The sequence below is a fragment of the Myxocyprinus asiaticus genome, chromosome 14 (assembly GCF_019703515.2).
Source record: "Myxocyprinus asiaticus isolate MX2 ecotype Aquarium Trade chromosome 14, UBuf_Myxa_2, whole genome shotgun sequence".
Taxonomy (NCBI): domain Eukaryota; kingdom Metazoa; phylum Chordata; class Actinopteri; order Cypriniformes; family Catostomidae; genus Myxocyprinus; species Myxocyprinus asiaticus.
This window is the reverse complement of record NC_059357.1, coordinates 2,833,581-2,846,080: the sequence shown is the minus strand read 5'-3', so window position 1 is coordinate 2,846,080 and position 12,500 is coordinate 2,833,581. Positions and strand designations below refer to the sequence as shown.

General features: G+C 35.3%; 1 protein-coding gene across 1 annotated transcript in view; it reads right to left on the bottom strand.

Moving 5' to 3' along the window:
* The window catches only part of LOC127452010 (monocyte to macrophage differentiation factor-like), a 13,179-nt gene extending 1,156 nt beyond the window's left edge, over positions 1 to 12,023 (bottom strand). The window contains exons 1-6 of the mRNA XM_051717133.1: positions 11,712 to 12,023; positions 8,430 to 8,511; positions 8,054 to 8,214; positions 7,594 to 7,668; positions 3,602 to 3,703; positions 2,101 to 2,170 (exon numbers count right to left, since the gene is read on the bottom strand). Coding sequence (XP_051573093.1) covers positions 2,101 to 2,170; positions 3,602 to 3,703; positions 7,594 to 7,668; positions 8,054 to 8,214; positions 8,430 to 8,511; positions 11,712 to 11,737 — 516 coding nt within the window. The 5' untranslated portion in view covers positions 11,738 to 12,023. The remainder of the gene's footprint in view (positions 1 to 2,100; positions 2,171 to 3,601; positions 3,704 to 7,593; positions 7,669 to 8,053; positions 8,215 to 8,429; positions 8,512 to 11,711) is intronic.
* Positions 12,024 to 12,500: the final 477 nt, after the last annotated feature.

Here is a 12,500-nt window from a genome sequence, read left to right as displayed (position 1 = left end):
ACACTCAACTCTCTGTTTGCATATCAACAACTGACAGATCTCACAAAGACGGTGATCATGTGCCACCGGAGGTTTTGTTCAGAACTGTGTCATAGGTGACGATGATCTTATTGACTTCAGCAGGAAAAACACCAAAACACCCAGAAGAGACACAGTGGGGAAATTCATGTCACCTTTATGCCACTTTTACACTGAAACATTATGTTGACGAAACTTTTAAGAATCCCGAATAACTTCCAAGCTATTAATCAGGGCTGAAAACCTCAATAGTTTTCAGTCTTTCCACAATATAGACTGTATGTATTTGCTCTAAAATGGCCATTTCAATCCATTTCAACCATTGTTGCCAAATAGATTCAGAAAATGTAAACGATACAGAGAGAGAGAGAGAAAAAAAACTACATAAACATTTCAAATGAATATTACAGGTTCACTATTACCGATACACTTCCACTGGAAATGCCTTAAATGTAACCTATTATATTGCTTGTATTTTTTTAAAGGAGGGACAAGTATGCCACAAATGCTGTCGATTGAGCTTAACTTGTATTGAACCCGGAATATTCCTTTAAAGCATAAAAAACTCCAGTGCATTTTTGAGTGATCGATTCATTGAGACAGTTTAAATAGGAATCGAATACCTGCAATAATGCTGTTTTTTTTCTACTGAAGTTTAAACCAGAGTTTATTAGAGTTCAGTCAATAAAACATAATGATACAGTCTTTAGGAAACGTAATTGCTAAATAAAAAAAAAGTGCATAAAAATCATTGTGATATTTACGATACTTCTTGATCAACGTGACTATATCGTAAATAGGGCTGGGTATTGATACAGGTTTCCCGATTCAATTCCGATTCACAAGCTCTCGATTTCGATTTTTTCGATTCCATATCGAGTTATAATGTCCTCTTTGCTTTCAAATGAAAGAAATTCTCTCCCAGCTAATGATGTTAATTATACAAGAGACCTTCTAACTAGGTACAGTACGAAAATATTGGTTTGACTAATTATATTTTTTTCGTTTTTCATCATTTTGGTCACATTTTAGCTTTTAAAAAGAAACAAATCCAAGTATTCAGTCAATAAATATGATATTATATTGCATATCTTATATTCTGTATGTTTATTGTTTAACTGCAAAATGTACAGGTATTTACATTGATTGGTTGAACGTGCTAAAAACCGGTACTGTCTCTTTAAGAAAACCGGCATTTCTGTAAAGAGCGTCTTCAAATTAGCGCAGGTTAACGAGAGAGACTCGAATGCCTTTATCTCATCTGTGCTATTAATGATTACAAATAAATGTTTATTTTTTGATGAAAGAGTATTAAGAGGCATTACTCATTCATTAATTGGTTGCGTGGATCTCGTCTTTGGACAAACACGGAACGACATTTACTCTCAACACGCAGTGAAACGATCTCGATGCTGAATATTCCACCACTATACTACGCAATTCATTATCTTTACGTTTATATAGAATGTAAAAAAAATAAAAATAATTCTCAATTCTTTCTTTACTGTGGCGTGCAAAGACAGAGTCCAAAATAAATAAAATCTACAATGCAGTTTTCAACCAAAATCCTAATAATAACTAGAAACAATTAAGTATTGATACATAACATGGGACTTTTATGTATAAACAAGCCCGAAACACACTGAGGACTCTTATTTTGAAATGACTAAAAGATGAAAAAACTATCGGCAACTATCGACAGATATTTGCAGATAATCGATAGTTCTGAAAAGCGACTATCGGCACCGATTAATTGGTAAAACCGATATATCGGTCTACCTCTAGTTGGAAATGCAAGTGATTTCCTCTCATTGTAGTGAAGGGTTGCACAGAGTAAAAGATCGATCTTGGGATTCAAGAATCGATATCGAGATTGTTCAAATGAAGATGCATTGGGAAATTGATATTTTTACCCACCCCTAATCGCAAATATTCAATACATCAGCCCTGCTGGTAAATAATATCATAAAACAATCTCTTATATGTCTCCAGTAGTAATTCGTTCAACAAGTTCTTTAAATGGTGAGGTTAATTAAAGGTGTGCTAATTAAGACTAGATTAGCTCAGCAGGAAGAGACTCACCATTGATGTCACCACCAGTGCGGGAAAAAAACCCATGGTCAGATAAAATGCCAACTCCACTAACTTATACCTGTACAAGCACAGAAAACACAGACTTATATATGATCAATTAAAAGTCATTTCTTTTAAATTGAGGTTCTACAGTGTGGAAGCCCTGAATCGCACGGAGGGAAAAAAATTTTTTAATTTTTTTTTAGGTGTCTATCAAAGACAAAAAAATAAATAAATAAATATATATATATATATAAATAAATTATATATACACAAATAAAATAAATATATATATATATATATATATATATATATATAAATAAATTATATATACACAAATAAAATAAATATATATATATATATATATATATAAATAAATTATATATACACAAATAAAATATATATATATATATATATATATATTTATATTTATTTTATTTGTGTATATATAATTTATATATATATATATATATATATATATATTTATTTTATTTGTGTATATATAATTTATTTATATATATATATATTTTTTTATTTATATAATATATTTTTTATTTTTTTTTTTTTTTCCCCTTTCATAAAACTTTTTTTTTTCTCCCAAAGAGGCAATGCATGAGAAAAAAAAAAAAAAAAAAAAAAAAGTCTACTAATACATGAAATCCCACAATTAAATGAATATACTTCAGGTTACACGTTTCAAATGGCATTCCTTGTCAAGCGTAACAACGGGAGTTATTTTTAGTTGTTTGATGGCATTCCCCACCGGGACTATGGATGCTGCTACTGATAATGTGCTTTTTTAAATTGTTGGCCCATGTTAACATGCGCTAGATAGATGTCTTTGCCCGTTTCGACGCCTCGAAGTTTGTTGTTACCGCATGCTAGTTGTTAGCTTGCAAGCAAAATAAATAAATTCTCATATGTTGCCTCTTCAGGAAAAAAAAAAAAAAAAAGCTTTTTTTGAGAGGATTTTTTTTTTGTTTTTTTTTTTGAGAAAAATAAAAAAAATACAGACAACTAAAAAAAATAATTCAAATATTATTTTCACAGTGCAGTTCAGGGCTTCCATACTACAGACTAAAAATGCCTAATTTCCTTTTATAAAAAAAAAAGAAACTATCTGAAAAATACACACTACGAAATAAATATTTGTACTGTTACCGGTTTAAAATGTTGAAATATTCCTATTAAATGCACAAATTGACATGGACTCCAAAGAAAACAACTTTTTATTTTAAAACATGTTGGTAACTCGACCCTTTTGTCAAAAAGTTGTTTAACACAATATAGCATATACTTTAATCAAGATTCTTGCCCTAAGGTTAAAATGCTAATAAAAATATATATATAACCAGCAATCACATTTAAAGAAGCAAAATCTGAAATTAGGGGTCTGTACCCATTTTGAAAAATGAGATAATTCAAGAACATGTCTTTTAAAAGGTGCGAACCACTGCTAAAATAATCCAAATGTAATGTTTGTTTTTGTGTATGCATTTTTTGCACACACTTTTCGTGGTAGTTAAACACGTAGATCGTTCCCGCTGCCGCCATCAGCCAAACAAACCAGCGCATGTGAGCAGCGAACGGCCCGAGCTCGCGTAGAGTCAACCTGCAGAAACACACAGATAAATAAAACTAAATAAAAAACCAATATAAAAACAAATAAAATGACATGTCCAATAAATAACGACATTCCTTTTTAGTAATCACAATAAACAATTCTTCTGCAAGTTATATCGCGCATTAGCCTAACTAACCCGTGACCACGCATCAATTTAATCCTACAGTTATGCGTATGTCGGCTATTACAACGTTTCTTATGGCACGTTACGGTTCGACTTGACTCTACTCGCTTTACTTTTCTGAGCTTGCTTTTCAACATGGGTGGGATTATAGGCTGATCGTCATAGTTGCGCCGTCTCTACTGCCATGACATCATCTTAAACGCGACACAAACATTACTGACCATAAACAATAACACGACCGCTAGCTGTTAGCTACTAGCTCATTGTGCTGCATAAAGCAGTTGTTGCATGGTGATTTTACTTGTTTTAGAAGCAAGCTTTCCAGTAGCTGGTCAACTAAATAAAGTGAAGCTTTCAAGCTGAATATAGAGAGTTAACGTAACAAAAACGAACCATTTCCATTTGGTCGAACCACTTCCACTTTCTTCTGTTTGAACCACTCCGGCTGTTGTGGTCCTTGATGGTTCTGTAGTCACTTTTAAGTTTTTTTTAACTTTTCCCTACACTGTTGGTAGCTCCGGTGGTAGCCGTGTACGGCCAACAGCTGAAACGCTTCCTGAAAGACTTTTTCGTTTCATGTCGTTTCATTCGTCGCTAACGAGAGGAACGTCTGCACCTCGTTTATTGACCACGGCGTGGTTTTGCGTACAGCCATTTCTTTTTACAATTCGAAAGTCGCGTGAACAAATTATATTGTTATTGCTGTTGCTAGCTTTAAAATTAGCAGGTTGATGTCCCATGTCGCAAATCCAGTGACGCTGGTAGTGACGATTCTCTCCGACCAATCAGTGATCTGCAGGGTTTTGATGTCACAATTAGTATCGGCTCGGCTCGCTTGGAACCTCGACCGAGGTGGTACTAAAAAAAGTACCAGATACCAGTAACTATCCACAGTGGAAAACCCCCCAAAAAGCGAGCAGAGTCGAGTCGAGCTGTACCGCGCAGTGGAAAAGCCCCATTAATGTGGCTCAGATTTCAGAGCTGGAACTCTCCGTTTTATCGTTTTCAATTATCAGAAATGCTACTAAAAACTCTAAATTAAAAGTAAAGATGTTGCTAAGTGCTTTACATGTTTTAGAAAGTTTACTCATCATGTGACAAGCTGAGGACACTCACAGCTGTTGTTAATTAAAGCTGTTGTGCACACGTGTTAGATATCACTTCACTCTGCTTCATCAGAGAGCTCAAGCACACTGAATTATTCATGAGCGGACAGGAAAGTGAACTCAGCCACACGATCATCATAAAGACACTGCATTTCAAAACTGGTTTGTCAAAATTGTCTCATGATGAGCTGTTGTCAGATCGCAGCATCACTAAGTTGTATATTAATGAGCTAAAACGATACGCATAAATGCATTTTTACACAATGAGTTCACTTGCTTTAAATGGACGATTACGTGACTGGAATAAATGACATATATGAGAGATATGTGGCCTTGTGTGCCAAAGGAGCTACTGTAAAAATGGAAATATGTGGAGTGATTCAGACTAAAGGTGTTTAGTGGTAAGGTGCAATTAGTTACACTCAAAAAAATATTTTAGCCTATTCTTGAAAATTAGCCATCAATTTTAATTGTGCAATGTTTAATCAAATGAAATTAATAAACCTTAAAATACTTTTTTTTATTATTTTTTTTTTTATTTGATTACATATAACTCTTTAATGAATTTTGTTATGAAATTAAAATGAGTAAATAATTAGTGTAGATCATTCGTTAGGTTTGCTCTGTTATCGCAGACAGCAGGAGAAACGCACTATTTTCTAAATGCAAATAAAAAAAATTAGGGATGTCAACTGACTACATTTTTTTAATTTTTTTTTATTAATCACTAAGGCTGGGTATTGATACGGATTTCTTTGTTACATGTTTATCGTTTAATTGCATAATTTGTACTATTTACATTGATCTGTTGAGCACGTGCTAAAAACCTGTACTGTCTCTTTAAGAAAGACGGCGTTTCTGTAAATGAGCGCATGTTAACGAGAGAGACGTCTTTATCTCATCTGTTCTACGCGTGATTGGAAATAAATGTTTATTTTTGTTGTTTTTGATCAACGACTGAATGTAGAGAACAGAAAGGGTATTAAAAGAGACATTATTTAATGATAAATCGGTTGCGTGGATCTCTTCTTTGGACACGCGGAACAACTTTTACTCTCAACATGCGGTGAAAGGATCTCGCTGCTGAATACTTCACCACTATACTACACAATCACTGGCAAGTGAAATCGAAACATTTACCAGCCAGTTGCCAAGTATATACATTTTAGTCATATAGCGCAAAATTTGAGTGATTTCCTGTCATTGTATTGGAGGGTTGCACATAGAGTAAAAGATCGATCTTGGGAAGAGAATCGATAGAATCAAAGAATCGATATAGAGATCGTTTAAATTAAAATCTTTTTACCTACTCCTATTAATTACATGGCGTGCGATTAATAAATCGAATTAATCGCATATAAAAATATTTGCTAAGGAAGCCCTCCAAACAACAATAATTCAATATATAATGATTAAATAATTAGAAATAGTTTTATTTAAATAATTATAAATATAATATATAACATAACACTTCAGATAATTAAAATGCATTACATTATTGTGGCAGATTGTTAAGACAATAAAAAAAATTTAACTTTAGAATCCAATATATTGTTTATTTCCATATTACTGAACATCAGACAATCATTGGCCGACAGTCGCAATTGAATTCGTAAATCTGTTCAAGGTAGATTTATAAGGGAATTTATAAGGACGCGCAATTTTGGAGCTTCTATACGAGCTTCACTTCAGTTGCGTCACATCATAAACACAGCATTTTTAGCTCGCTGTGTCACATTAAACGTAGTTTCAAACTTAGAAAAACAAGTCTCGATATCCCTGCGCTCCATCCAGGTGTGTTTAAACGAAAGAACGCATTCTCATCTTGTGCTGTTGCTAGCGTCGAGCAAGCCTGTGTGCGGTGTGTTGCCTTTACAACTGGAGTTTCGCTTATCGCCCCCTGCTGAAAACAGGTGGTACTTCAAGCTTGAATTGCTCTGATGGTAGGAATGTTCATTATTACGGTCCGGCGACATGATCAATTGCGTTTATTTTTTTTTTACACATTGTTTTTTATTTTTATTTTTATATATTGTATAATTAATCGCACTGAATTAACGCGTTAAATCGTCAGCCCTAAATAAATTGGAACTGGCCATATAATCGTGTGTAATTTGGCTCGCAACATTAATAGATTTACCAACTTCTAAAAGGGGAGAGAAAACACTTTCCCATCTCTTTTGTTGTTGATGTCAAAGGTCATGTGTCCAATTAAACTCTAATATACCTATTGTATACGTTAGTTTTCTTCTTCTTATTATTATTATAATTCTTCTTCCTCCCCAAAAGTTGTCGAAGGCAGCCCATTGAACCGTTCGTAGGACAATGCTGAAATTTGGCACACTGATAGGGATGTGTATGAAAAGCCCCTACACCAAATTTGGGGTATTTAGGACAAACTCTATAGCGCCACCACAAGTTCAAAAATGCACTTTTCTTGTGCGAGTATCTTTTAAACTCGCTTGCCCTCGAATACAAAATTTGTCCCAGAGTTTGTCACATGTCAGGCTGCTAAATCACACTTCTGCCGTTGTTTATGCATTACAAAATTCACAATATAATATGTCATGTTAATAATTTGGCATATTGTTAGATCTATGTAGTTCATGGTAATAACAATAAAGATTAAAAAGACAAAGAAACTGTACCATGGTGTATATGAGGCAGCAATAAAGAAGTATATGACGACTCTGTCACACATGTGGAAGCAGTGCTCCATAGACCTTCAAACACAACACACAAGAAATAATATGTTTAAAAGAATACAAATGAAGAAGTGACGGTTTGCAGTGTTGTTTGAAACTGGAGTATGATATACATTACATATGGTGCCAGTTCATTGCAGTGTCTGCAGTAATTTGATATGCTTACATGTAAATAACGACTTAAATTTCACTTTGTTCCTCACACATATCTTTACAGAATAAAGTGTGAGGAATATGGACTACTTCAATGGCATTCCTTTTGACATTCCCATTGTATGGAAGACTATTCCCTCTGTTAAAATACTCTGAACACGACACAATGTTAATGGTGCTGTATGACTTCGTTGTGACTGTCATCTCAATGTTTACTGGCCCATGTGACGGCATTTGAAGGCAAACGGACCTCATGTGGCCCTTCTTCCATGAAATGATGTGAAAGACCGTGGAGAAGAGGAACAACGCGATCAGACCCATGCCGTACACCCATGCCGTGATTCGCTCCCAGCGGTCATCTGACAGCCGGTGTAACAGCGCCACGCCCACAAACGCTGGCACTATCAAGAACTACACAGAGAAATGGAGGTAGATTTAAAGTGACAGGATCTGATTTGCCGTCTTAAAGGTACAGTAGCAAAAACAGCCTGTTTAAAGGAATATTTCAGGTTCAGTGGAAAATTATTGAGAAATACTGTGGGAGTGTCATATAACAGTTTTTAGGTGCAACTATTTAGTTCTACAACATTAAAGGCATGCATGAAGGCACATGAATACTCTCTTACCGCATGGGTGTAGCAGTTTGCTGCGTGTTCATAACACGTGGGCTGATAACGGCAGTTTGCAGCCGCCCGGCTGTTCATAAACCTGAAACACAACAAACATCACATTCATATTTAAAACATGCATTCAGTGTGAAAACTTTTATCTGGTTGTGTATATCAGCAAGTAACACTTATAAATATCCAATCAAATTCAAGACGTTTGTAAAGAGAACCAGTCATTTTATCTTCTGTATCGGTCTAAAACAAAACTTGGTAAACTGTGATCTAATTAACAGATATGAATGAGCATGCACAGAAAACACCCTGTAACTTATTCCAATCGAAAGTTGTTTTTGCCTTTCTGGCCGGATGTTATTTCACGTTTGATTTGACACTAGCTAGTGGAAACAAGCCCATTATCTTGTGGTTTCTCTGCAGGGTGACTTATGTAGATGTGTTTTGTTATCGGTTTGTCTCAAACTCCTAGTATAGTTCTGCTTTCTCTCCTCCATACACCCATGCAGATAAAGTCAGTTCTCCTTATGACACTGCTGATGTTTGGAGAGGAGATATCAGACCATGCATGAGCCTGTATCTGAGTGCATGGTCTGATCTTTAAACCGAGTCAGTATTTAGTCTATGCATCATGTCTCTGCTATACATGATCTGTTCTCTGAATAGACCAACAAAGACCTCTATTTGGTTTGATCAGACTATATGCACTGAAATAAACTGTGATCAGAACACAAAATGGGCTTTCATCTTAATACACAATCTGATCTATGCATCACGAATATATTAAAAGATACAAGCCATTATAAAGCGATCAGACCATGCACTGTAATAAAAGCATGATCAGTTGATGACATCACAGTTCGCACACGTTAGTTGGCAAAATGGCAAGCGGAGAAAACAAGCCGCAAGAGAGAAGCCCCTGCGTCATTCAAGTCTCCTGTCTGGGAACTTTTTCTTTTTGTAGTCAATCACAACAGCGATGGTCAAAAAACATTTACAAAACAGGCACTGTTTGCAGACATTGCTCGACGCAAGTGCCGTATACTGGTAATGCATCAATGTTTGATTATTTACGCCGACATCACCCGAGGATATATAGGGCGCGGTGAGCCCAAAACTGCACTCAGACACACTCCCTTCCATCTTTAAGCAGGCACTCTGTGCTAGTTCAGACAGACATGAAACAAGAACGAAAGCGCTTGGGGTGTTCATTGCCAAAGTTATGTTGCCCTTACTCCGTTGATGAAGAGGTGGGATTTCCACGTATGATTAAAATACTTGTGTTGCGTTACAACATCCATTCTCATATTCATTTTAATAGCAATGAACAACTTCTGAATGTTGAATATACACTGAGTTGAGCATGGAATGCACTTTATGTTGATGCATGTAGCATAAATGCAGGTATTAAGTTAAATGTTGAGTTAGTGATTAGAGGGAAAAAAAATATTTAGTTAAGGACACTAATGAAAATTAACCATGGTTTTACTATAGTAATATTGTAGTAGCCATGAGTGTAATAACAAGGACAGTTGTCACCATGGTTTTCTTAGTAGAAATCATGGTTTTGATAGAATTAACCATGGCTTTACAACAGTAATACTGTAGTTTCCATATAGTACCCTTGATTTTACTATAGTATTGTAACCATGACAGTAACCATGTTTATTTTGTGGTTACTATGATTTTACTACAAATACAATGTTTAAACTATGGTAACTGTAGTAAAATAATGGTGATTTGTAGTGAGGGCAAATCTCTTGAAGTGTCTGTTACCAAATAGAATATTTTTACTTTGGATTTGGCAGTACATTTTTTTCTAAACAAATACCGAACCGTACTGAAACCGTGACCCTAAAACTGTGATACGAACCAAACAGTGAGAAATTTTAAATTACACCCCTAATGAAGACCCATATTTGGTAAGATCAGACTAAAACAAAAGCATGGTCTGATCTCGCAACTAGAATAAAGTTAATAAAGATGCATGGTCTGATCTCTAAATAGAGAATGAAGACCCCTATTTGGTTTGATCAGACAATATGCACCAAAATAAACTGTGATCAGACCACAAAATGGGCTTTCATCTTAATACACAATCTGATCTCTGCATCAAGAGAAGACTCGATCAAGAAAGAATAAAGATTTAACAAGCTATTTTAAAGTGATCAGAACATGCACTGTAATAAAAGCACAATCAGACTACAGGATGAGCTTTTTAGTGCATAATCTCACAACTAGAATAAAGTTAATAAACGCATGGTCTGATCTCGCAACTAGAATAAAGTTAATAAATGCATGGTCCGATCTCGCAATTACAATAAAGTTAATAAATGCATGGTCCGATCTCGCAACTAGAATAAAGTTAATAAACGCATGGTCCGATCTCGCAACTAGAATAAAGTTAATAAATGCATGGTCCGATCTCGCAATTACAATAAAGTTAATAAATGCATGGTCCGATCTCGCAACTAGAATAAAGTTAATAAACGCATGGTCCGATCTCGCAATTAGAATAAAGTTAATAAACGCATGGTCCGATCTCGCAACTAGAATAAAGTTAATAAACGCATGGTCCGATCTCGCAACTAGAATAAAGTTAATAAACGCATGGTCCGATCTCGCAACTAGAATAAAGTTAATAAACGCATGGTCCGATCTCGCAATTAGAATAAAGTTAATAAACGCATGGTCCGATCTCGCAACTAGAATAAAGTTAATAAACGCATGGTCCGATCTCGCAACTAGAATAAAGTTAATAAACGCATGGTCCGATCTCGCAACTAGAATAAAGTTAATAAACGCATGGTCCGATCTCGCAACTAGAATAAAGTTAATAAACGCATGGTCCGATCTCGCAACTAGAATAAAGTTAATAAACGCATGGTCCGATCTCGCAACTAGAATAAAGTTAATAAAGATGCATGGTCTGATCTCTGAATAGAGAATATGGTCAATAAAAATGCATGATCTGTGATCTATACGTGATCTGATCTGGAAATAGGTAAATGAAGACCGATATTTGGTTTGATCAGACTAAAATAAAAGCGTGATCAGACTACAGGATGAGCTTGTATCCGAGTACATGGTCTGATCTCTGAATGCAGCTGACAGCCAATGAAATGATGCAGCCTTTACACGATCTAATCTCAGAGTAAATGGACTCAATACATTAATAATGAAGACAAAACAAGCCAGAAAACAGAGATCAGACCATGCAGTGTAATAATAATAAAAAAGGAGCATGTAGTCAGACTCATTATCTGGACAGCTAAATCACCACCTCACCTCTGGAAACTATTCACCCGTTTCATCTCCGAGATTTAAGATATTTAAAAAGATCCAAGATATTTGAATAAATATTTGATGTCTGATGATGTGAATGAATCAGATGTCCAAGGCCTTCGAAAAAATCCCAATTAACAAACATCAATCACTCCGCGAAACAAAACACCCATTTAAACGCGTCCGTGACTCCATATCTAATCAAATCAGCACTAATTGATCCAGATATCAAATTATTTTATCACATCAGTCCTCCATCGGTCCAGTCCCTCTTTCTTTCTGACTTTCGACAGCCAGAGTTGTACATTTTATACATTTTCTTCCGGCGTGCTTGATTGACGGGGCTTTCGACCAATGAGGGCGCTGCCGGCGTGGGCCGTTCGAAGGATTCAGCCAATCGTCGGGGGACGATCTCTTTTGGAGGGCGGGACTTAGAATGGTGAGTGTTGCGATAACTGTTTGAATTTTCTCTTTTACCTTCACTTGTGACACTGAACAGGGACAAATGACGCTTTTCTTTTGTCATTGAAGTGAACCTTCACACGATAAATATTAAGTCCATCTGTAATCTCTAGAGCGTGCTGTGAGCTGTAAAACAAGGCTTTTATTTCTTAATTTCTGAGACAAAATGTCTTTTACACAAAAAGTACCACATTGTTTTGTACATACTGTAGCATAGTTATATCATGTTTTTAGATATTTACCATGGCAATGTTATGCTTTTAACCTGGTTACATGGTACCATGGTAATCATTCATAATATGTATCCATGGTATTATTATGTCTTTCTCA